General features: G+C 41.6%; 1 protein-coding gene across 4 annotated transcripts in view; it reads left to right on the top strand.

The window, feature by feature from the left end:
* The first annotated feature begins 10,613 nt into the window (after nucleotides 1-10,613).
* Nucleotides 10,614-25,244, top strand: part of LOC100224009 (IgGFc-binding protein) — a 53,122-nt gene continuing 38,491 nt past the window's right edge. For all 4 annotated transcript variants that reach the window (XM_072933142.1, XM_072933140.1, XM_072933141.1 and 1 more), the window contains exons 1-14: nucleotides 10,614-10,746; nucleotides 12,140-12,189; nucleotides 12,280-12,429; nucleotides 14,081-14,343; nucleotides 14,967-15,048; nucleotides 16,305-16,370; nucleotides 16,624-16,868; nucleotides 17,923-18,206; nucleotides 20,057-20,334; nucleotides 22,241-22,839; nucleotides 23,194-23,758; nucleotides 23,886-24,085; nucleotides 24,189-24,569; nucleotides 24,924-25,210. In XM_072933142.1, the coding sequence (XP_072789243.1) occupies nucleotides 10,679-10,746; nucleotides 12,140-12,189; nucleotides 12,280-12,429; nucleotides 14,081-14,343; nucleotides 14,967-15,048; nucleotides 16,305-16,370; nucleotides 16,624-16,868; nucleotides 17,923-18,206; nucleotides 20,057-20,334; nucleotides 22,241-22,839; nucleotides 23,194-23,758; nucleotides 23,886-24,085; nucleotides 24,189-24,569; nucleotides 24,924-25,210 (3,518 nt within the window). In that variant the 5' untranslated portion in view covers nucleotides 10,614-10,678. The remainder of the gene's footprint in view (nucleotides 10,747-12,139; nucleotides 12,190-12,279; nucleotides 12,430-14,080; nucleotides 14,344-14,966; nucleotides 15,049-16,304; nucleotides 16,371-16,623; nucleotides 16,869-17,922; nucleotides 18,207-20,056; nucleotides 20,335-22,240; nucleotides 22,840-23,193; nucleotides 23,759-23,885; nucleotides 24,086-24,188; nucleotides 24,570-24,923; nucleotides 25,211-25,244) is intronic.

Below are 25,244 nucleotides of genomic sequence, written 5' to 3'. Positions count from 1 at the left end.
TATTTTTACTTACAAGGTTTACTCAGGTGTTCAAAGCATGTGAATGGCCACACACAAGTATCTTAGATGTCAATTCTACAGAAGCAGGACATCTCTTTGAAAACATCCTCAGACATCTCTACAGACTAAGGCATCAGCAAGTCTTTAATTAAAGCACCACAGCACAATTCGACCACAGCCATCATGTGCACCACTGGGATTATTCAAGCATTAGTGTGGACTGGCCCTAATGGTTGCCCCTCCTCACACTTTTACCCTTGCCTCATTTTAGGCAGCCTTCTCAATGTCTGATGGTCTCTGGAGTTAGTAGAGTTGACAAAAATTAGCAGGAATAGCATCAAACAAGATTAGAGAAATTACTGTCTTCTGTTATTGCCCACAATTTTGGTGCCAGGGTATTTAACTCCATGAGTTTTGCTTCAATCTAGTGCAGAGAGAGAATTATTTGTGAAATTCAGCCCTAAAGTTTGGAGGAATATGAAGAAAGAACTATGCCTAAAGATATATGCAAGTGCAGAAAAAAAATTGTTTTCCAAACATTGAGGAGGTTTAGCCTGAGTTTCATAGAATTCCAAGTCTGGAGTCTGCAAAATGTTCAAAAAAGCTCAAAAGTATCTGAGGCCTTGGCTAGGCTTACTGAGATCAACAGGGCAAAACACAGGTCTGCCAGAAGATGTTCTTAAAACTCTTACTGAACTGGTCTGAAAGATGAATATGATTTTATCCAATCTCAGGAAATGAATCCAAAGCCAAAGGCCATGGTAGCTGGATATTTGACTTAACAAAAAAGTCCAAGATTTCCAGGCCTGTGCAAATCTAAATACCAACATCATAATCTAGAGGGATAACTGAAAGAATTCTTTTCTCATTTTTCTCATTTTGTCTGAAGATAATAAATCAGTTGACAGCTTTGTACAGGCATCAAGAAATGGTTTGCAATGAAGAAGTAATTCCACAGGTTCACAAACAGGAACAGATGCTGGACCCCAGCCAGTTACATGCCAGGCCTTGCTGTCACAGTGCCCGTCAAAGCTTGTTCTTTTAACACCTGGTATTGTGAAAATGAAGTTTGGACTCAAGGAAGAAATCAATGCCATCAGCTTACTCAACAACTGAATTTTCCACTTATCACCTGACAGGAGAAACGAAACTAGAATGACTCTGGTGCAAACAGAAAATTGCTATGGCATTACTGCAGGATGCCCCGAATGTGTAATCCCCACGGGGGACTGTGTAAAAGGCAAAACCATCTTGGCCTAGAGAATCTCTCCCTGTGAGGAGACAGAGGTGTAACACGCTGGGGACCTGCCCACCATGGCTTCCACCCATGTACCAGCCTCTTCCTTTTCCCCGTCAGTGGGGGCACCACTGGCTGCAGCATTGGCCCCTCATGCAGCAGCTCTGACCCCTGGCGTGGGGATGGGAGCCAGACCCAGGGACAGGAGCTGGGCCAGGGACATGAAACAATATGTGGAATAAATAAATAGACTTTATAACTTGGGGTAGTTATGAAGTGGGTTTGTATTGTCAGCTCCTGGCACAAGTAAGATAGCTCTCTAAGACTTGTGCCCCGAGCTCTGATCTGAGCTACATCTTTATTTACAAAGGTGTTCTATATTCAATACATTGCGCAACTTTTCTATTCTATATTCAACCCCAGGCTCTGCTTGCCCTCAGCTCCTGTGCTAATTAGGTCCATGCCCCTCTGGGCATGTGTGGTTTTGCTGTGGTGGTCGTGCGGGGGTCTCTCGGTAGTCTTGGGCTGAATCTCATAGTCTTCCTCATGGCTGAACTTTTGAACTCTTCCTCTCTGCACATGTGCTTTCGGTCTCTTGGTGCTTATTTATGTATCTCTGACAGCCAGGGAGACATACGAGTGGTTTTTTTCTGGATTTCCTGCATCCCTGGGTACCATTTATTTATGTAAGAAGCTTCAGAAATTTGCATTTCCTTTAGCCTTTGACCCATGGTAGAGATTTCTTACTTAAAAGGTTAAAATTCAACATATAATTTTACAAGCTAAAATATAAATTCTAAATTCATTTTGTTAACTTCAGTGAATTCTAAAAACCTCTGTTTCAATAGAGCCGGGCCCAGGGACAGGAGCTGGGCCAGGGACAGGAGCCGGGCCTGGACGCAGCAGAGGCTCTGTGGGCAGCCAGGACCCAGCCTACAGCCAGAAGAGGCTGGGCTGCTTTTAGTGCAGGTTTGGAGTCCCAAAATCAAGTCCTTGCTTCTGTTACCACCTGTAAACACCAGCTTCTGTTTCTGCATCTCTGGCACATGCCTCAGCCCCCTGGCAGGCAGAGGGAATGTCCTGAGCAAGGCCAGTTGTCCCCAGGGCTTATAGTGGTGGCTCTCAGAGTGATTGACCATCCTGTCTCCCAAAGCGCCTCATCTCCTACCAGAACCAGGGAAGCCTGGAAGTGCCTCAGCCATTGGCCTTAAGGAGAGAAGCCTCACCCTTCACCACACTTTCTAATGCTCTAATTCTCAGGTTTTCATTTCCTCCATGGCTACCACAATGCAATTTGGTCACCTTCATGCCTTAAGGGCTGTAATCTCCTCGTGCGTCCACAGGCCCCATCACTGCTGCTGTTTCACTTTGGTAAAACCTAGGTGCTTTACAAATCGTGTGAATGCTCCAATTCCCAAGCTAACCAGGTAATTTCACTCACATTTTTCCTCTACAGACTTGCTCATTTTCTGTGAAGAACTAAATGTCCCCAGTCCAGAAATCTAGGCTGACTCACATGGGATGCAGGAGACCAAGGTACAAGTACTCACCCTGAAGAACAGATATTTGAGATAAAGGAAAGGTCAGGTTTCTTTTCCAGTTTGTGACATCTGACAAGCCCTAATCTCTTACTGTTCCACCCTGAAAACCAGGAACAAAGCAGCAGCTCTGAAATCTCAGCTTGAGGAAAAAAAAAATCAGAAATAAGGGGAAATTCTGTGTGGTTTCATTGAGTGAAACCAACTGCAGTAATTTATTGCACCTAGTCCCTTAAGTACAGTGGTTTAAAGACCTATTTCTGTACATTAGCATGCACTGTGGGATAAAATGAAAGCTATTTTCTATAGTAAAATCTTAACTGATTTGTATGCTTAATTTTTATTTAGGTTTTTTTCTTTTTTTTTTCTTTTTTTTTTTTTTTTTTTTTTGATAAAGCTTTTCTCACAGATTATACTCTGCTATGCTTCTATAGCAGGCCTGAAATAAAGAGAATTTACCAGGACTTGAGGGTGTCATGCACTCCATCTCTAAAAGGCTTATTAAAAACTACAAGGAAGATTTATGGGTTTGCTTTGCTTCGAAACTGTACTACCAGCATTATCAGTGAGAGGGGAATTACCTCTGCTTCTGTTTCCCTGCTTTACTTGGATGTTTCTCTAACTTAATTCTCCCATTTTAATCCTAGGTTTAAGAAATTATTTTCATAAAGTGAAAATCGTGGAATGAAGTGAGTATTTTTTTTTTTACAGGCAGTATTTTGCTTAAAAACAAACAAACAAAAGCTCAAACAAACAAAAAAAAGCGGCGGGGAGAATAATTCTACTTCTGTGAAAATCTGATGATATAACCCAATGGTGACTTGGAAACTCAGAGCATAGGGCACTGAAGAAAAAGCAGAGTTGTGAGCTTTGTGATTATTAAGCCATCACACAATTACTTCTGAAACCCACCACAAAATCTGGACACTTACAGTTTTAGCACTATGTACTATCCAGGCCAGGTAAATCTCATGTCCTCTCTTGTCTGGTTCAGCTATCAGAGAAAGGCTTGCCTGCTCTTTAATTTGTTATTCCTGACTGGAGCACATTTCTAGATACTTCTGCATGCATTGCTGAATGCAAGTGTGAAGAGAAGCTCATTTCAAGATGGGTATCTACTCCTAATTATATTTTTAAATCTTCATAATGGGAATGGTCAAACACAGGAATCACAGAATGACCCAAATATGTTGTGGTGTTTCCTTCTTGATTGGGCAAGGCCAGACCAACCTAATATAATTCTGGAGTTACTTATACTTTAAGCAGGGTGTGAACGAGGTAACTTTCAGAGCTTCCTTCTACTTTTGATAATTCTGCAATTTGTATGCATTTCCATGAGCCTTCCCAACTAGGGAATCTTGACTGATATAATTCCAGATGAATCAAGACCTTGCTGTAATTTTACTCATACAATTACACACATGGGCATACTATCCTGAAATAAGGATAGAATATTCAGATACTATTGATCTGGTTTGTAAACTGTAGTATTCAATTTTGTTATGTACAACAAAAGAAAGAAGGAATATTGTGTGTGGTAGATATACCTGCTCTTAATGAGGCATCTCTGCAGGTGTCTCATAAAGAGTTGTCCAGCTCTGCATTTTAAAGCATGTAGAATTTGCTTACTTCCATAGAAGCTTCTAGATTGCTGAGATCATATATGATTTTGTTGTAAGGACAATTTATTTTATCTTCCTGAATTATGTTAATAGCTACTTATGTCTTTGCTCTTATAATATAGTGATGCTTTTAAAGAAATAAAATCACTGACTTGATTGCCATGGCTTTGGCACCCTTGAATTCCCATAACTATTTGTTTCCTTGGTTTGATGTTCATTTCCCAGTTCACGTCCTACATTCAGGCTTTCTTTCAGCAGTGAGATACTACTTTGCCAACCCCTTCTATCTACTAAATGCTGAAAAAACATATCTAGTGGCTTTTCTCTTGGGTCCATATCCACTGCTGTAGGCACTCTTTCTCCACAGGTCATATTGTATTTAAAAGTTAAAAGATAATTTCTTAATCTAGATTTTAAAAGTAATTTATATGCATGTGTTCTTTTTGATAATTAACAATTTAATTTACAGGATCATGGTAGTTGATATTCTTCGTCATTTATCTGTATGTCTTTGATATTAAGATTCAATGGCAAACAGAGATGCTTAGAAGAAATGTGTAAAGTTTGAATTTTGACCAGCAGAATGCAAATTGAAACATTTTCTCTTGATCAAAATACAGTTATGGTATCTCGAATGTCACACTTTGAGTGGACTCAATATGTTAGGAAATGCTATCCAACCGTCTTTGGTTTCTGAAAATGGAAATCACAGTCATTCATTTAAAAAAAAAAAATCATTTTCTGAGGTCAACTATATGTCCTAAACTTTGTTCACACAAGTTTTTATGTGTTTATGAGTCTGCAAACACACCCAGGTGTCACCTGGAGTACAAAATGCCTTGCTGATAAGGAACCTGTGTACCTCAAGAGACACAAGCTTTGTTTTCCTGCATAGCTGAAAACTCAAGTACTCTAGTGTAAATACAGTTCACTCCAAAGCAAACAACAGAACCACTCTGCTCTGAACCTATTAATGACACAAGTGAGTTCCATTTCATTTTTGTTCATTTCAAGTGTTCATTTCATTTCAAGTGCAGAACAAAGTACAAGTAGCAATGTATTCCACAACCTTCATACTTTGTTAGGGTCCAGAGTGGATTTGATTTATGATCTGTGGACAGACTGTGCCACAGGTTAACTTTCCTCTTTCTCTGATGGTAAAAGTGGAAGGAGCTGCTGGATTTAAACTTTTCTTAGCCGAACTCAGTCACCTCTCAGTGTGTTTTTCTGTAGAGTGGGCAGGGATCTGTGGTCTAGGTAATGGAGAGTACTGCATAAGTCCAGTAGTCATAGGAAGTATAGGATTTAGATAAGAAAAGGCCATATGAATAGATTTTGACAAGTTTCTTAATGTTTAAGAAAATTATAATTTTACATCTATAAATATTTACATAAAATGAAAATTGTATTTGAATTTTTTTTTGTGAAGCAACTGAGTAACAAGTTATAATAGTTTAATTGCACAAACGATTTGCTATTCAGAGGGCAATCTTACATAAGGGGCTGTAAGAAGTAACCATTCCTCAAGACTGTAGCTTGAGAGGAAGCAGGTTTGTCCAGAAGACAGGGGATAGGAGAAGTCACCCTTTATGAAATGACTAAGAAGAGTTAAGAGGCTTGCAGGATTACTCAGTTCATGAGGAGCTGGGTTGGAAGGCAAAGGTCCCAATTTATTTGGGCTCTGTAGCAAAAATAATAAAATAGACACAGACAGCTGTTTAGAATCATGTTCAAGGAAGTGAAAGGCTTGCTGAAGCCAGAGTGCTGATGGCAGGAGAGACAATGCTCCTTCATCAGCACCAAAGGAGTCTGCAGTGGTGAGCTGAAAATCCAGACCTCAGCATTCATTAAGCCAAGGCTGAGATTGCTAATTTTAGACACAGCTGCTGCTGTAATACATCTTATATTTAAAGAATGAGCCAGGAGCCCCGTTTGTTTAGATCACAATGAACTAGGACCAGCACCACCAGCTTTAAAAGTAGAATACTGGAAATGAAAGAGTGCAATAGTGGAATCAGACCTCCGTCTCTGTAGGTAACTTGGATTTACAAACCCATGGACAGAAATAAAGAGAAACACTGCGTCTGAAAGAAAGTGTTATTAGGGTATGGTCCCTGCTTACCACAGGTTTGTTGTGCACTGTAGATGCAATAATAAATGTAAAATGTATAAAGGTGCAGACATAAAATTACTGAACTCCAGTGAACCAGAGACTGTTGCTTAGATTATCATTGAACCAAAAAAACCCCAATCCTATATAAAGAAGGGAGTTAAAGAGATAAATATCATTTATTTCCTTCTGCCAGAGATCTACTCCCAAAACACACATTCAAAGTTGTCTTTTATATCTTACCTATTATTAGGAGCTAGATTAGGAAAATTTCTGGGCTTTTATGAACTGATTTAGTAATCTTATGATTGTAAGTGTAGCCCCCCAAAATTCAGAAGAGTTTTACCTATTAAAGTCTTTCCTTTCTTCAAATATCCAACTGGAATACCAGCAAATCCTCTTTTTTTGTATGAACTGGGAGGAATTTTATGGTCTTTACCTCAGTATGCTAGAAATAAAATATATTGTATTTCCAAAATATAAAATATAAATAATATATGTATATATATATATAAATGTAAAATATATAACATATAAAACCCAATAAATAAATATCAATATAAAATAATTAAATATAAATTATAAATAATATCTATGTATTTCAGCTGAAAGATAAGAAAGGCCATACCAGTTACACATTTAATTATACATTATCCATATAGTACACATTTGTAAGCACTGAATAAACTCATGAATGTTACCTTGAAAATGCATTTCTTTTAGATCACAGTATTAGAACACTATTTTCCCTCAGGAATTTTGGCCCTAGGCAGTTGACTACAGAAAATACTGGCCAAAAAGCTGCTATCTTTTTATTTGGATTATCTCTGCATTGTTTAAACCATAAAAAAAGACAATGAAATTTGAATCTGGCATCTGTACTCTAGTAAGAATGGTACATTTCATTTCCAAAATTATTATATATTCTAGACCAGGATAGAGATGGCTTGAATTTCAAACCAAAGTTTCAGTTTGGAGAGCCAGTAGTTAAAAAAACAACCTGAGCTTGTGCTCAACAGAACGCAAACACTTTACTCATCAAGCAAACATCCAGTTATAACAGACATTTTCTGTGTCCTATCAGCATATCACCATATATTACTCAACAGTACAAAAGCGGTATTAGTTACACTCCTGTACAATCTGAATTTATCTGTTTATAGCTTTATGGGTGCTGATTGCTTGATTTATAACTTCTTGGTGAATGTTTCTCAGAGCAGTGACTTAAGTGTAGCTCAAACAGGAGTCCAGCATAGAGAGATCTCTGAAGGAATGGGCCATCTATGAGTGCCTTCCACCCACAACGTCAGTAAAGGCAGAATGGAGCCATAGGTCACTGAGAATTCCAGAAACAGTGACAGAGGTAAAACAGGCTCCAAGAACTGACTCAGGCATTTGTGAAGACAGAGGAAGAAATTATTAGCTGAACAGAAACAACAGGAGGATCCTTTTACTTACACAAATTGTATCAATTAAACTGAAATTGATGCAAAAAAAAACCCAGTGCAGTTAAATCTGTGCAAAGCCCAATGAGATATAATTACACTGTCTGAAAACCAGATAAAGATCTTTAGTTTCTATGTGCAAATTTACAGAACCTAATGTATTCTAAATTAAGGGAATCTGCATAGAATTCTGCTATTTGAGAGCAGCCATTTAGTTAATTAATTTAATTTTTTTTCTAGATATAGGCTTGGACAGAATAAGCCTTGAGATAAACATGCTTCACGCGCATCCCAACAAGACAATAGCATTTCATATCAGGCAGTCACCTTTGCTTTGTGCTGGGTAGCAGTGTAAGCAGCCTCCTGTAGTGTCACTGTGAGGCTCAACTGGCCTCAGACTGATGCCTTAGGAGAGAAAGGTTTTCTGTAATTTTCCTCATTCTTTAAGCTTTTCAAGCCCCCTAGCTTTCAGCTGATTACAACACCACAGACTGAGCATTAGGTATTCAGTGAATTGCAATTGCTATTCATCAGAGAACTCTTGCATTCAGGAAAGTGGGAGGAACCAGATTTAGGTACTTGAGGACAATTACATCTATCGGGGTAACTGTGCAGCAAAATCTGCTCTAGACAGAACTCACTAGAATGGTTGAACTGCTGAGTTTGCTTCTTTTATTATTTGATTTATCTTTTTTGGGCTTTTTTTGGGGGGGTGTTTTGGGCTTTTTTTATTTGTTTGTTTGGGTTTTGTTGTTGTTATTTTCTTCATTGCACTGTCCCCCTGCGTGCATATCAAGCTGATTCTGTCTCTTGGGAAGCATAAATTCATCCTGCAAAAATTAAGAGAGTGTCTTGAAGAGACACTTTCTGACCACCAGCCAGAAATAAAGTTGTATGCAGTATTATCTGTCATTTTGAGGGTGTTGCATGTCACACTGATCATTGACAAGCCCTATTATTGGCATTGTCTGCTGCAGATTTAATGTGGGAAATGTCTTGTATAAATATAAATATATAAATAGTCCCTATGATCAGCCCCAGTGTGCCTTGTCAACAGGCAGCAGGTGAGGTATCTAATGCTGGCTGCAGATGGAGTGAAATCTCTGTCAGAATGAAACACAGGAGCACAGAGCACTAGCAAGCCAGTCATAGGCATTACCAACCAGGTGTGCATCACTTGTACCCTGAATTTAAGGCAGAAGTAAAACAAACTATTGGTGAGATTACCTGCAAATGCCCTTAGAAAGAATTTTAGCTTCCCTGTATTAGCAATTAAGAAAATATGTTGCTTTTCTTCCTCAGGCAGTCCAGCCCAGAAAGGGCAGTGTCTCCCAGGCACTTTTCAGAGGTACAAAGCATGCAAGTAGAGGAGAGAAATACTGGGCTTGCAAAGTGATCAGTTTGACTCTCAGGAATATGGGATACAGTCACATCCCACTGGAATAAAATGACAAGTAATTTCCTTGTCATTCTTTCCATATGGAAAAGAGGTTATTAATATTTGTCCCTCACTGAAAAGCCTTAATCCATACTTCGGTTCACCTTTCACAGAGTACCTGAGATGGCAGTATGTTGAAGTGACAGAAAAGTCACAGGAAAAGTCACATAGCAAGGTTGGGAGGATGTTCATGGTGCTGCAGGGCCTCACACTTGCTGTGGGTAAGGAGAGGTCAAAGAATGTGTGAATGAATGGATGATTTTATCAGAGGGCTGCTTTCTTTCCAAGACAGATTCACATTTTGTCAGAATTATACAGAGCAGCACCAGATTCAGAGCAAACCCCTTGTCTACAGAAGGAAAGCATGTGAGTACATGGAGGGCCCCCTGCTTAAAAATAAGGGATCATTTTCTAGGCTTCCATGAAGTCTCTGTCAGTTGCTGCCAGTCCAGAAAAAGCAGGTGGATCATTCCCACTGACACTTGGGCCTTTACTGTTCTGTTCTTTTGCAGCATTTCTTGCACTGGGGTCTGAAACAAATAGCTCAAAGGCAGACAAATTCCTACTCCACTTGGGTTTTGTGAGTGATGAGAGTCAAAGGAGTATCATAAAGTGTACAGTGCTTCCTTGCACTGCCAGGAAACCTCAGACCATGGCTTTTTTTTTTTTTTTTTTTAATCTAAAAGGAGGGTGTTTTATCTAAAAGGAGGATGTTTTATCTAAAAAGAGGATTAAGCAAGACCAATATGGTATCAGTAATATTTCAGCAAGTTCCTGAATTATGCCCATGACAACTTGACTGTTGTGTGTAAATTGAAATGTTATCTGCTCTGCTGACGGCTAGTTTCAGAAAGAGAGAAAATTCAGTCAGAGTGAGAAATCTCATATAGATTAGCAGTAAAAGCTGGGCAGGAGTTTTAAAATGGAAAAAGTTGTCTTGCTATCTATATCAGAAAAAAAAATATCCCTTTACATTTCCAGATTTAATTAATATAAAAGAGCAGCAAGAAAAATTTCCAAAATCACATCAATTTCTCTAGCAAACAGCAAAGGGTGTCAAATAAAGTGGCACAGAGAATGAGCCTTTAGGTCACAGGTGCTTTTTGCACGGTAGACAGCCCAGGGAACATGCTACGTGGTTGGACAGATTTTTATAATCGCCTCCACCCTCTTGTCTATATATTCACTTGATCCACCATAGGTCATCCCATTTTTCTCCTAGTTCAGTACAGCTGGTGGATTACTATGCAAACTGAACTACACAGAAGATTCAACTTTGTCTTCTAGCATGGGAACCCCCTGGCACTTACAATACATTTTAATTTTACTCTGTATTTCAGTGCTGAATACCACAGGGTAAGTAGCACAATACTGAATGTATCTTAATTCAGGAAGATTAGCTGTTAGTGATTAATATCCTTTCTTCACTTTTAAAATGTGGAATGTTTCTTCTCTTTTTAAATTATGAATATACAATTGAACCATGTCATTTTTAAAAGGAAATCATATAAATTTGTGGTTACCTAATTCTGCTCTGGCTTCTGCCTGAGAAACCTTTAACACCTGGATTTCTAATGGAACATCTGAAAAGAAGAGATCTGGACAAATAGCCACAATACTTAAAAAACTCTCTTGACTCTGGATATACCTACAGTAACCTTTGCTTTAGGATTTGCCTGATGTGTAACAGTTTTAAGACAGCACTGAATAGAGACTGAGTGGCTTCCCTTTCATGGCTTTCCCCTTCCCATGGAAGAAGAAATCCAAGAAGAACAATGAAGAAAACTTTCTTACTTTGTCTTTTACCTATTCTTTTTCCTCCTTAGCCTAATATCAATATCTGTTTTCCAGTTGCTTGCTGCATTTCATTGCATCATTTCACAATAAATTAATTATTATATTTGCTCCTAATCTCCCTAATTTTCTGAATGTTATTACTTGGATTTTGAGCAGTGCAGACATTCCTTGTGCTGCATTCACTTAAGGACAGATTCTCTATACTGTGTCAAGTACAGTAAGTATAATTAAGGAGGGAGCACCACAGAGTTTGGAACAGAACCCTGCCTCAAGAAATTGGGGACCATCCCTTCCCCATGCAAAACACCCAAAGAGCAGAGCCATTTATGTTCTGATTTGTAGTGGGATTTTGGTCTTGCATCAACTCATCTCTGCAAGACTTTGTAGCACACAAGGACTGTACATTGGTAACTGCTTTTGTTTTGCAGCATTTTTAGGGCAGATTAGAAGAACTGCATGAAATGAAACCTTTGTGTCATGAGAGATTTGCAGGGGTTAAAGGAAATATGTAGCCTTTCAGCAAGTAACCAAGTTACACAGAGCACTGGCTTACTGGCATTGGCACGCTTTGCTTAGCAACAGTGGGGACAATAATGCCATGAATAAGTTTCTAGAAAGTCTTTGCTATTATCCTGGTGCTGTCCGAGCTGAGATATATCCATCCACCCCCCTGCAGCTCTCTGTGCCCAGGAGAATTCTCCTCATCTAAGTTCAGTGGGATACAGAGCAAAGGATCCTTTTCACCTTTGACTCACTCTCAGAGCTTTGCCATGAATAAGTAACAAGTTACTTCCAATATGGGAAGAGCAATTCAAACATGGGTGAAACCCTGGATCTATTCAGTTATTCAGTGAAATGCTCAGAGGCATAAGTTGAGGTCACAATATTCTTACTTAAACAGTTTTTGAGTCACCAATTCCACAGGAGCTTCACTCCGTTTTTTTCTTGACAGGATCAAGCAAAGACCAAGAGGTGGCTTGCGGATATGGGATCCTGAAACAGGTAACTGCATGGCATTGGTGCTGATAAGCATCCAAGGTACATTTTGGACTTGTTGGCTCCTCTTCCTCACTTTTATGTGCTGTATTTCAGCTTACCTCACCGGATGTGACTTTAACAATAACTCAAGGCCGTTCTGTGACTGGACTCAGCCTTGCAATGTCAACCAGGGAATGTGGATACGAACCAAGCATGACACTCCAACTGAAGGAACAGGTCCTGAGGGTGATTATCCTGATGGAAGTAAGTGCTCATTTGTGGCCTTGTTGAATCTCCTTTTCTGAAGACAGCTTGACTACCTTTATTCTTCTTTTCTTGAAAGAGAAAAGAGATTCATGAAGCCCTTAGAAATGTGTCTTGTTTCTTTCATACTGACACCTGTCTTCAACTTTTCATCAGAGCAGACAGGAGTTTATTAAACTGACTTGCACATCATAGATTGGATATCTTTATCAGTGCATGGTAGTAAAGGAAAGCAAATTGTATCACGCTTAAGGCCTCACGGAGAATAAAGTAACATGGAACAGATAATTTTTCAAGAGAGGGCTTCTGGCCAAATTCCACTGATACCAGTTTATGGCAACAAATGTAATAATTACTGCACTGGCACAGGATAAAGTTCACACCAGCTAGTTACAAAATCAAGTCTGAAATTGAAGAATATTTTTAAAAACCTTGTCCTTTGATATCTGTGATTTAAAAACTGGAGTCTAACATGGTCACAGTATCAAACAAATACTCCACAATTCCATCTCTGTGTGTTTGAACCCCTATCCTTGCCCCAGCAGATCCATTTAGAGAGATCAGTCTGCAGTCATACAGCTTCCTGTAATTACCCCAAGACTGAAAGGTCAGCTACTGTCAGAGTCAGTAAGCAGATTAGAACAGTATTAGTTGAGATTGTTGCTAAATAATTTTCTGTGTTTTTTCTATTTTGATAATAACGATTAAAATTGCCTGTTGGAAGAAAAAATTAAGCATTTTTAATTTGTTTTAACATAAATAATAATGTTTTGCTTTTTAATTGACATAGACCATATCACTTTAAATGTGATTTAGATTTTCTTGCCAACTTAAATCTATGACTGAATGTTAGATGCATTGTGTGAAGCCATACTTTACCAGACAGAAATGGTCATTAATTTATTCTTTATTCTTTTCCATAGTCAAATGGGAGAGACCTGAATTTAGCTGCACTGGGGAAAGGTGACTTTGATCTTAGCCCACGTGAAGCAAAAGATTTCAGCCCTCATAAAGCAAGATCTGATTTCATATTGAACCAATCAGACTAGAGTATTTCAAATCTTAAAGAAACACAAGTTCCTGAATTTTGAAAAATTTCCTTCCTTTTCACAATGTCAAATTTAAATATTTTGAAGGAAATATCAGCATTGCTTTCTATTTCTTCTATTTGGAGAAAAAAACAAAATGCTGACAGTTTAGAATTTCCCTTGTGGCAAGATTAACTCATCTCAAGCCCAAAATATTTATTTTAAAAATGTATCCCACAAAAGAACATGTGTAGAAGATTGCCTTATTTTCCTTTGGGGAAAGTAGAAACTGAATACAGATCAGTGTAGCAGTGTCTGGGAGTTCTGTCTCTTGAAAGAGTCCCACATCTTTAACTGTGATCCCAAAATAACTGTTCTTGTGAGATGAAATATATTTGCTTTACTCTCAGGCTCACACTCTACTTTGTATAACTGCACGAGTTAATCATTGCAATGTGAAGTCCAAACACCCTTTGCTTTGCTTTTTTACACTGATAATGATGACTTAATTTCTTCCAGATTTGGAAGAAATTAAGAAGATTTGGATTGTACTTCAGTTTTAAATGATACCTAATAAGTTATCAGAAGCTTAACCATATTTTAAATTTTGTTTCACTCTGCAGAAGGTTATTTCATCTACCAAGAAGCAAGTAATCTGATCCCCTTCGACACTAACAGGCTGGAGAGCCCAGATACTGTCGTTTCTGGAAAAATATGCATAGACTTCTGGTACTACATGTTTGGATCAGAAGAGATGAATGAGCTGAGAGTGATTGTCCAAGATGACACAGGGGAGTCTGTGGTGTGGCATCGGAAGGGCAACCAGAGTTCCTTGTGGAAATATGGTGCCATCACTCACAGTATTCCAACACAGAGGAAGATAAAGGTAATAGATTTGCAAAATATATTTCTTTGTACAGTGTCAGCATTTGTTCTCACCTTGCAGGCTTCAAAATGTTGTGCACGTAAGCTAGAAAATATAACCAAGATTTGCTTAGATTGTATTTTGTAAATAGAATGGCCTCATTATTTCTGTCTACCAGAAATAAGAGGTTTCTTCTGTGAGAGAAGAAACCACCAGCCTCCTAGTTTCACCAGTGCTGTTAGTTACGGGGTAAAATTCACTTTACTTTTCTCTCTTTTTCCTTCCTTTCCTCCTTAATTTTATCATGAAGTGAAGGACTTTGTATATCATAATTAAATTAAGGTTTGTCTGCTGTGAATATCAAGGTTTGAACTTTGGGATGCCACCTGTGTTGGACTCCTTTGTAGAATCCAGACCACTAATTCTCATTAATAGTTTGTAAGTCAGTGAAATAGAAGACAAGGTTTCTTGCAGTCCTCACCTTATTACAGAGTATATATTCCTTTAGCTGTTGCAACCTCATTTTGCTGGCTGCAATTTTTAGCAAAAAAAGCTGACAGGTTAGTTTGAAAACATGCTAAGAGAAATGATTTTGTGTTTGCCAAAACATCTCTGATGCAGAGATCACTTTGTGCCCTGCCTAGGTAATTTTTGAGGCTGTCCGAGGACTGACAGAGTATGGGGATACAGCACTGGACAATGTGAGAGTAAGGAATGGACCCTGTGGTAAGTCTGTGTTTGCATCCAAGTCTGTGCTATTTTCTCATCTCTGTTTAGAGCTGAACAAAAAATTTCCATTACTCTACTCCATATACAATATAGCAACCCCTCAGAACTTCAAACCACAAAAGAGAAATGGCAAAAACTTTACAGCTCACTTCATTTCAATGTTATGTGTTTTGCTCTAATTTCTTCCTAAATCTTCCCTCATCGCCACCAACATCCAAGACAAGCTACCCCTTTCTCTGCAAATGTGACCTTTTTCACCAGGTCCAGCAAAATTTACCTTCACTTCTGAGGCTGAAGTGCATCTCTAAACCTAGACAAGGCTTTGCACACTGATCTTGGCTTCCAGATTAAATGGTCTAATTGCCATTTTATTGCAAATATCAGTTCATGAAAGCTCATTAAATACACAGTACAACCATATGTCACAAAAAGAAATAACAACGAGTCAATAACGCTGAGTGGCACTACCAGCTTTGACTATGAATCAGCAATTTGAGCTCGATCTCTGACCCTGTAACAGATCAGCCAAGACTAGTACAAGCTGTGCATGGCTAGGATCCATTTTTATTGACAAGCATAAAATACCTACAGAATGTGAATTGACCAAGAAAATTGCTGAAAAACTTACAGGAAGTTTCATTAGGTCTCAATAGGTGTTGTTCTCTGTGAAATATTACTAAGGTAATGACATAACATGTTTCAAATTTACAGTACCTGTGACAAAGATTTCCTTTCAGGTCCAGATCCTCTGATCATATGATTTTATTTAAAATTCCATGAAAAAGACTCGGGGCTTTATTTTGTTTGAGGGCTAGGGAGAGCCAGTTCTTAATTTTCCCAGTTGTATTAGCACATGATTCAGCCACTGGATGGTGCACAAAGGTAATGCCAAGGGACAAGAGCTTCTCTGTTCGTCTCACTCTTACACATGCCAGCACCTGCTGACAGTAGGTCCTTCATGTGTCTTAGCACACACCAGAGGGAGTCACACACCCAATTGTAACTACAATTACAGCTCCTGAGAGGAGCCCGAGCTCAGTCACTGCGATCTAACAATCAGATAAGCTTTCCTAAGAGATAAAAAACCCCACACATCCCCATTTTTAAACACAGGCCATTCTACTTGCTTCACTGGAGAACTTCTAACTTCATGCTGGTGAGGAGTAAGTGAAAATTCCTGCATGATGGTGTGTAAACAGTGTTCACCCTGTAATGTCAAACTCATTGTATTGCTTTCTCTTTTCCACTAACAGAGGCTGTCCCTACACCTGTACCACCAACACCTACACCAACAGAACCAACACCACTTCCAGTGACAGGTAATTTTAGCCAATCACGTATACTACTCAATGAGTTGTAGGACACTTAGATTTTTTACTAGCAGTACTGCTTCTTTGCTTTAGTTAATTTCTATGATTGCTTTATGCCATACAAATCAGCCTTTTCTGTTTCAGTTATTCCAGGTGTAATCTACAAAATGAGGGTGATTATGCAATGGGAGGATACAAGAAGATGGGCTTTTGGGATGGGTCTGTATGTTAATGACAGCATATTCCTTTTTCCTGTCTCCAGAAGCTATTTGCAGTATACATGGGGATCCCCACTACAACACATTTGACAAGCAGCGTCATGACTTCATGGGCACCTGCACCTACACCCTCTCCAAGCTGTGCGAGAGCAACAGCTCCCTGCCCTACTTCAATGTGGAAGCAGCCAACGAGCACAGGGGAGGCAACACACGTGTGTCCTATGTCCAGTACGTGGATATTGATGTCTATGGCTACAGGATCAACCTTAGTCAAAAAAGAGCTGTTAAGGTAAGGTTGGAGACCAGTCTATCCTTCATAACTCATAGCATGAATGAAGATTTTGTACAGTGACTACAAATTTCCAGCATCTATACAATAATTTTTAGAGGGCAGTCAGATATTTAGGAGCAGGAGTACTATGGAATTCCTAAACTTGGGAATTTCAAAACTGAAAGCATAGGCTAGAATTCTGTGCTGTGTTGTTGAAAGGTGGGCTAAGAGCTGGCAATCCAGGTGGGTTGGTGGGCTAGACTACCTTTCTAACCTGCTCCCCTATGCTCAAGTTTGTCATGTAACAGGGACCAAAGAGGCTCTGAATTACCTAAGTTCATGCTGGTACTCATTTCCCAGTCTTGTGTGGTAGTTTATAATGCTGAACACTTCTCCCTGATTTCTACTTATTCCACTTCACTGTTAACTTGACTTAACATCTGGCTTTTGCCATAAAGCAGGGTCAGGTGGCAGTCCTAGAGTGACGATCTCATGACTTTCCTTACACCAATTGTACACTTGGCCTGCTATTGCATCCTAGGACTTCTTTCTGGATCCTTTCCATAAAGGGCCAAGATAGTAGAAACGGCTGAGCCAAATCCCCTGCATATCAGCAGGTCACCTTGCTTCATTATTACCCTTCTTATAAGAAAATACAACAGTGGTTTAAAGGAAGAAAAGGATTAAAGGTACACTGAAACTTTTTCCACCTCATCTTAGAGACATAGAGAACTGATATGTCCTCATTTATCCAACAGCCTCTCTCTTTACCTTATCCCTCTATTTACTGGTTTTATTATAAATAAGAATAGGTCTGTAGGCAGTTGCTGCAGACAGATCACACTTAGTCTTGGACTTTTGCCAGCTATATCTGGCTCACCAAGACCACACTAGTAAGTTATGTTGTAGCCATGCTGTTATGCCCTCAAGCCTTAGATTATGCAGCCATATACACACATATATTAGCACAGAGTGAGGTTTTACTGCTCACTGTGTCAATATAGGGATCTAAGAGGGTCATCATTAAAAATGGTCAAGTGCTTACAATACTTGTCCTCCTCTGTGCCTGCAGGTCAATGGAGTCAGCCAGGTGGTCCCTGTGACTTTGGACCCAGGTGTCAGTATTTCCCTCAGTGGGCAGTATGTTGTGGTTACTACTGACTTCGGGCTGCAAGTCAAGTTTGATGGAAACCACAGAGCAGAAATCACTCTTCCCAGCACCTATATGTCTAAAGTCTGTGGAATATGTGGAAATTACAACGGGCAAAAAGCAGACGACTTTCTCAACCCAGATGGAGAGATGGAAGCAAACTCAACCAGCCTTGGCAACAGTTGGCAGGTTTACAATGACTCCAGGTAGGACTCCTGCCAGGATATCAGGTCTTACCTATTGGCTATACAATGACCAGTGTTTTAAGCAACTCTTCTTTGGAGGCCAAAAATGTCTGACATGTGGGATAAAATCTATCCTTGTCATTGTTCTTACTTTATGCATCTGGGTAAAGTTTCACAGAAAATTTGACTGTGCTTAAAAAGAGAAAATTTCTAAGACTCTTAGAACTGTTTAAGCTGCAAAAGACCTATAATGTCATCGAGTCCAACGGCTGACCCAACACTGCTGTATCCATTATAAAACCATGTCCCCAAATGCCACATTTAGGAATCTTCTCAATTCCTCCTGGGATGGTGACTTCACCATTTCCCTGGGCAGCCTGTTCCAATGCTCAACAACCCTTTTTGAGAAGAAATTTTTCCTAATACTGAATCTAAACCTCCCCTGGTGCAGCTTGAGGCCACTTCCTCTCACCCTGTAACCTGGAAAAAAGATTGTCCCCCATCTCACTACAACCTCCTTTCAGGCAGCTGCAGAGAGTGATGAGGTGTCCCCTGAGTCTTTCCTCTCCCAAGGCCTAACAACCTCAATTTCCTCAGCCACTCCTCATAAGACTTGTGCTCCAAACCCTTCACCAGCTCTGCTGCCCTTCTCTGGATACAGCCCAGCACCTCAAGGTCTTTCTGGTAGTGAGAGGCTCAAAAGGGATTGCAGGAATCAAGGTGTGGCCTCAACAGTGCCAAGGACAGGGGAGTGATCCCTCCTTCTTCCCCCTTCAAATCTTATTCCACATATGCTTTGTGCCCAAAGAGAGTCCAGCTGGGGCGGGGAGCAGAGGAGTGTTTTTCTTCCCTCACATCATGATGATTCCTCAGGAAAAGCTCAGGCTTTTGCTGGGCTTAGGCAGCCATGTAGCCTCACCATGGGGAAGGGCTTTGTCCCTATTGTTCAGGGCTGGATCCTGCCAGGTGCTGGGCACTACCTACACAGCACCAATATCTTCACATCACATACCCTTAGAGGGACCCCTGGGCCTGAGTTTTAGGGTTACTTACACCCTAAAAAATTGTATTGAGGTTTTCAGGAATAGCAGCCAATTATATAAGAAAAATGTCTATTTTGTAATGTCTCCATAAATGGTCTCTTCAGGGACTCTGATGCAACCCAGGGCACAAAGCTGCAAGCAAACAACAGTCCCATAAAAGAGACACTGCCTTTCTTGTTCGCTTTGCCTTGCTGGTAGGAGAGAAAGGCCATGGGGCTATTTTTGTCCCCTGGTGCTGTTTGACCAGACACAAAGAAAGAATATGTTAAATACAAGCACAGGCCAGACAGGGAGAATGATCTGTGAGTTTTAGTATTGACTTGGCTAAATTCCTTTTGTAGATTTAAATGTACATTTTAGTATTTGAATAAAACTGAAGATGCCCACTAAGATTTCAGTTATTATTTTAGTATATGAATGCTAATACTTGAAGACATTGTTTCAACTCTTCTGAGATACTTGACTTGTTGTTAATTATTTCACAGTATTTTATTTAATGACAGTAGGATTTGAACTTTGAATGCTTTCACTTTCTAGTTCCCCTTCCATGTAAACAGCCTGATTTACCAGAAAGCAAAAAATAAATACCTAGGTTTCATCCAGGCCTCAGGATGATAATCTTAAAGATTATCAGGTTAAGATCCTATTAAAATCTGAATTTCTATCTTAAGAGTCTTAAATAGAGGGATTGGAAATACATCATGTTTAGTATGGGAAGAGACCGGTAGTTTTGGCAGATGTGATTCCAAAAGCATCTCAGGTGCTAGTGAATCCAAAGTTGATCCATTAATTTTTCCACATCTTTTTACTTTTTTTTTTCTTCATTAGGTGCTCACCAGATGATGGCCATACTCCAAACTGCACTGATGATGAAAAACACATGATCCAAAGCAATGCATACTGTGGTCTGATCACAGATCCAAGTGGTCCATTCCAGAACTGCCATGCAGTGGTCAATCCACAGAGCTATTTTGAAGATTGCCAGTATGATCTCTGTGAACTTCACTTGAACAATGCAGCCCTCTGTGAAAGCCTGCAGGCTTATGCAGATGTGTGCCAAACTGCAGGAGTCCAGCTGGCACCATGGAGAAATACAACCTTTTGCCGTATGTACCAAAGATTGCTAGAAATTACCACTTACAAGGAGGGTTTAATGAGGATTTCCTGACGACAGAGCCTTACAACCCTCTTTTGAATTCATGTAACACTGAGAATCTTGAGTGATCAGGCTAAATTTCAAGTTTATATGTAGTTCCTCAGTTTGATTCCTTTGGGAAGATACTAGTGAAAATAATTTAGCCACTGTGAATGAAAGGAAAAATTCCATCTAATCCACCTTAAAATTGAATTGGAGGCCTTTCCTTTGAATTCATCTCTGCAAAGAGAGAAAGATGAAGGAGGAATTCTTCTGACAATCTGAGCAGGAGATCTGGGATAAATGGAGGACAGTGTTGTAAACACTGTCAGTGGCACAGACTCCTAGATGTATAAGAGAGTAGGGAGTGCTGACCATTCTTCCCAATTGGATGTGCAGGAAAGCACTGGCATGTCCTGTACAGGCGTAGTCATTCATGGTTTCAGATGGGAGAGGAGCCAACACGGACAGACAGCCTGGAATTAAAGGCTAGGACTGAAGTCAAAAGTCTGTGAAATATATATTTTAACAATGCTACTGAATGCAGAGAATACAGGGAGAGTAGGGAAGAGATAGAAGACACAGAAACACACAGAGGTACAAGACAAAATGAGTCAAGTATTGAAGTAATAGATAGATGTCTGTGCTAGGGAGTAAGTAGGAATAATGATTTTTCTTCCTTGAGTATTAGTAAAGAGTAAATAAAGAACATTTCTCAAGCACTCAGGTATATATTATTGGAAATAAAATGCATATTCTTTTTAGAACAGAATTTAAATAGAAATTTAATATCTGAAATGCCTGAACAGATCTGTTCCCACTAGAAACAATAAAAGGAACAGGAAATAGTAATTCAGTGAACCATGTGCCTTCTCCACTGAAGGAGATGGGGAGACTAAAAAGCTTGTCTGAAAATATTGGAATTACTGAAGCCTAATTTCTTTTCTGACTTTTGTTTCCCATTTAACTTCAATCTCCATCTGGCACATTTTCTAGGCTGGAGACATTACAGAGGCTTTCTCTGCTAGAGGTTCCTAGAGGTTCTAGGGTTTCTAAGCAGGAGTGAGCTGTCTCTGAATCTCTTCTTTCTGCTGAAAGAGCTTGCAGGATCCCTTCTCCTTGCCTTGTGCCTATTTCCTTCAATGAACCTATATATATTTTTGTCCTCTGCCAACCTCACCAACTTATTTCCTGTAGAGCACCTGGGTAAAATAAAGTGGGAGGATGGGCAGAGAAATGTACAAGGTCATTGTATTATTTCTGTCTCCTTAGAAAAGTAGGCTAAAGATAGAGTGAGAAAATATGCCATTAAAAACTGTCCTACATCACATAAATGTCTGGAAGCTGAAAGAAGATTGCTCAAGGAGCTCCAGTTCTCAGATCTTCTCATCAGTATATGACAGTGTTTAAAACATCTAATTACAAAGGGTAGTTATATGTCATGCATGTAACAAAATATAAAAACTGAACACAGCGTGTCTACATCCTGATTATTTATCAAACCTGAAAGACCTAAGGAAAATGAGAAAAAAAACTTAAGGCATTAAAACATATCTGGAATTAAATATCAGAGCTATAGACTAAATATAGCATGTCTAGTACAAATACCTAACATGACAATGATATCTGCTGTCCAATGCAAGAATTCAAGAAATCATCTTCGTGTCCTAGGAAATGCTTTCTCTGAGAGAAAATTTAGACAGAAAAACTACAAAATAAATTCAAGAGTGGTAAGAAAACAAAGGCATGCATGAAAAGCTGCTAATTCCAAGATGTTCACAAAAATTTCAGAAGAAATCAGAATATGATATAAAACAAACCCCAATATTTGAGTAATTACAAAATATTAATATATATCTGTTTCTTTTCTTACACAGCACTGGACTGTGCAGCCAACAGCCACTACGAGCCCTGTGCTGCAGCCTGCCCTGCCACCTGTGTTGACCCAAAAGCTCCCTACAACTGCAGCCTGCCGTGCGTGGAGGGCTGTGTGTGCGACAGCGGGTTCCTGCTCTACAATGACCGCTGCGTGCCCAGCCAGCAGTGCGGCTGCTGGCACAACGGGCAGCACTACCCCGTGGGCTCAGAGTTCTGGACAGACGACACCTGCTCCTCCAAGTGCACGTGTCCCGCACGGGGAAGCCAAGTGCAGTGCTTCAATGCCTCCTGCCCTGCGGGCCAGTACTGCGGGGTGCAGAACGGGAAACCCGTGTGCCTTGAACACTCCTACGGCATCTGCCACGTGCACGGGGACCCCCACTACAAAACCTTTGACAAGGTGACACACAACTTCATGGGCAACTGCACCTACACCCTGGCCAAAGTGTGCTCCAACACCACCTCCCTGCCCTACTTCAACGTGGAGGCCAAGAACGAGCACCGTGGCAACACCCGAGTGTCCTACGTGCGCGAAGTGGTGGTTGAGGTGTATGGAGAGCGCGTTGTCATCCTCAAGCAGCAGAAGAGCCACGTGCTGGTAGGCAGTGGAGCTGGCTCGAGTGGGGTGTGGCTGCAAGGCAGGGCTGCTTGAGCTGGCAGGGCCTGGCATGTTAAAAGTCCCAGGAATGGGTGGGTTCCCCTGAAGGCAGCAGGTGGCTTTTTTCTCCCTTTTGGGAGGGGCTGGAGGAGGAAGAGTCAAATGGGAAACATGAGCCATGATGATCCCAGTGCAGAACCCAGCACACAGCTCTGCGAACCCCAGGGCTGTTGGGCTGTGAGGACATCCCAGGCAGCTGTTTGCTGTGCCTGGGCTGGCAGCTGCTTTCCCTGGGCAGGAGCAGCCAGGGAGGCAGGGGCAGGCACGGGGCCCACAGTGATGTGTGTGCCGTAGGTGAACAACGTGCGCCAGACTTTGCCGGTGAGCGCAGCAGGCGGAGCCATCATGGTGAGCCAGAGTGGTCGCTACATCGTCCTGGAGACAGACTTCAGCCTCAGAGTGTCCTACGACACTGACCACTCGGTGGAGGTGAAGGTGCCCACCACCTACTTCAACCTGACCTGTGGCATGTGTGGCAACTTCAACAACCGCAGAGACGATGAATACATGATGCCCAATGGGCAGCAGGCCGCAGACTCCAATGCGCTGGGGGAGAGCTGGCAGGTCCCAGACAGTGACCCCTCCTGCGGTGTCCCCGGCCCCTCCACACCCTGCAGTGCAGAAGAGGAGAAGCTCTACCGCTCCGACCAGTTCTGTGGCATGCTGACCACCAGGCCGAGCTCTTTTGAGAGCTGCCACGGCGTGATCAACCCCCAGGACTACTTTGACACCTGCTTGTATGACCTGTGTGCCCTGAATGGTGGCCAGGAGTTCCTGTGTGCTGCTCTGGAGGCCTATGCTGACGCGTGCCAGGCAGCGGGGGTGACTCTTCTTCCCTGGAGGAATGCTACCTTCTGCCGTGAGTACCTGCCTTTGCATTGCCCAAAAGGGAAACGCCCTGTGCTCTGAACCTCTGGCCAAAGTGTGTCTTAAGGCTGTCCATGGCTGGAGTCTTGCTGGTCCTAATTTTCCCCTTCCCATTGCAGCCCTGCAGTGTCCTCCCAACAGCTACTATGACCCCTGTATGACCGGCTGTCCTGCAACCTGTGTTGACCAAGAAGCCCCACAGAACTGCTCCAAGCCTTGTGTGGAGGGCTGTGCATGTAACTCTGGCTTCCTCCTGAGTGGAGACACCTGTGTCCCTGAGGCCAACTGTGGCTGCCTCTTTGAGGGCAACTACTATACTGTGAGTGAAAACCCCGCCCTGGTTTGCAGACCCCTGCCAGGCCCCTCCTCTGCCTGTCCTTTCCTGCTTCATACACTGAGGTTTGGTGTTCCCCTGCCTGCAGGAAGGCGAATCCTCCGTGAATGAGAACTGCACTCGCCAGTGCCGCTGTGAAGCCAAAGGCCAGATGGTTTGCTCTGCCTTGTCCTGTGTCGAGGACGAGGTCTGCAAGATCCAGGACGGCCAGAGGGGCTGTTACCCAGCCAGCACTGCCGTCTGCCACATCTACGGTGACCCACATTACAGCACCTTTGATGGGAAGCTCCACCACTTCCAGGGCTCCTGCAACTACACTGTGGTGACGGGCTGTGACAACTCCTCCCTTGGGTTCAGTGTCACCACCCGCAACAAACATCGTGGCAGCCAGAGCTGGACAGCTCTGGACTCTGTGGCGCTGTCCCTCGAAGGCCTCCACATTGCACTGCGCAAGCACAAGGCAGTCTACGTAAGCCTCTCAGTTTTGTACCTGGGAACAACAGACACACCTGACACTCTTAAAATACCCCTCTGTCCCCCAGGAGAGCTTGCTATTCCCTGAGCCTGCTGCATGCCCACCGAACAGCATGGCAGAGCTCTGAGTGGGGCCATATATGGCTGCTCATGCAGACACAGATTCTTGGTTACTTTCCTGAGCTTTCAGTGTGCTGTTGGTACAGTTGCTGCTGCCCTCGTTGGCCTGGGCAGGGTTTTCATGCCAGCAGTGCTTCTGGCTCACTGGCACTACCCCAGTGAGCAGCAGTGACCTCTCAGGGGAGGGCACCTCTTAGTGCTTCTGTCTCCATCTGTTCCCCTTCTCCAGATCAACGGTGCCCTGGTCACCCTGCCTGCTTCTCCTGCCCCTGGTGTGACCATTTCCCTGAGCGGCTCCTACGTGCGGGTTTCCACCAAGCTGGGCCTGCAGCTGCAGTTCAATGGGGACCATGAGCTCCTCGTGAAGGTGTCTGAGAAGTACAAGGGCAAACTCTGTGGGCTGTGTGGGACCTACACTGGGAGCCAGCAGGACGACTTCATGCGACCCGACGGGGTGGTTGTACCCGACTTCAACGACTTTGGAAGCAGCTGGATGGTGCCGGATGATGAGTGGCCGTGAGTCTTTGTTCCACAGTGCACATGAAGGACA

The sequence above is a fragment of the Taeniopygia guttata genome, chromosome 9, assembly GCF_048771995.1.
Source record: "Taeniopygia guttata chromosome 9, bTaeGut7.mat, whole genome shotgun sequence".
Taxonomy (NCBI): domain Eukaryota; kingdom Metazoa; phylum Chordata; class Aves; order Passeriformes; family Estrildidae; genus Taeniopygia; species Taeniopygia guttata.
The sequence above is the reverse complement of the archived record's forward strand: the minus strand, read 5'-3'. Positions and strand labels throughout refer to the sequence as shown.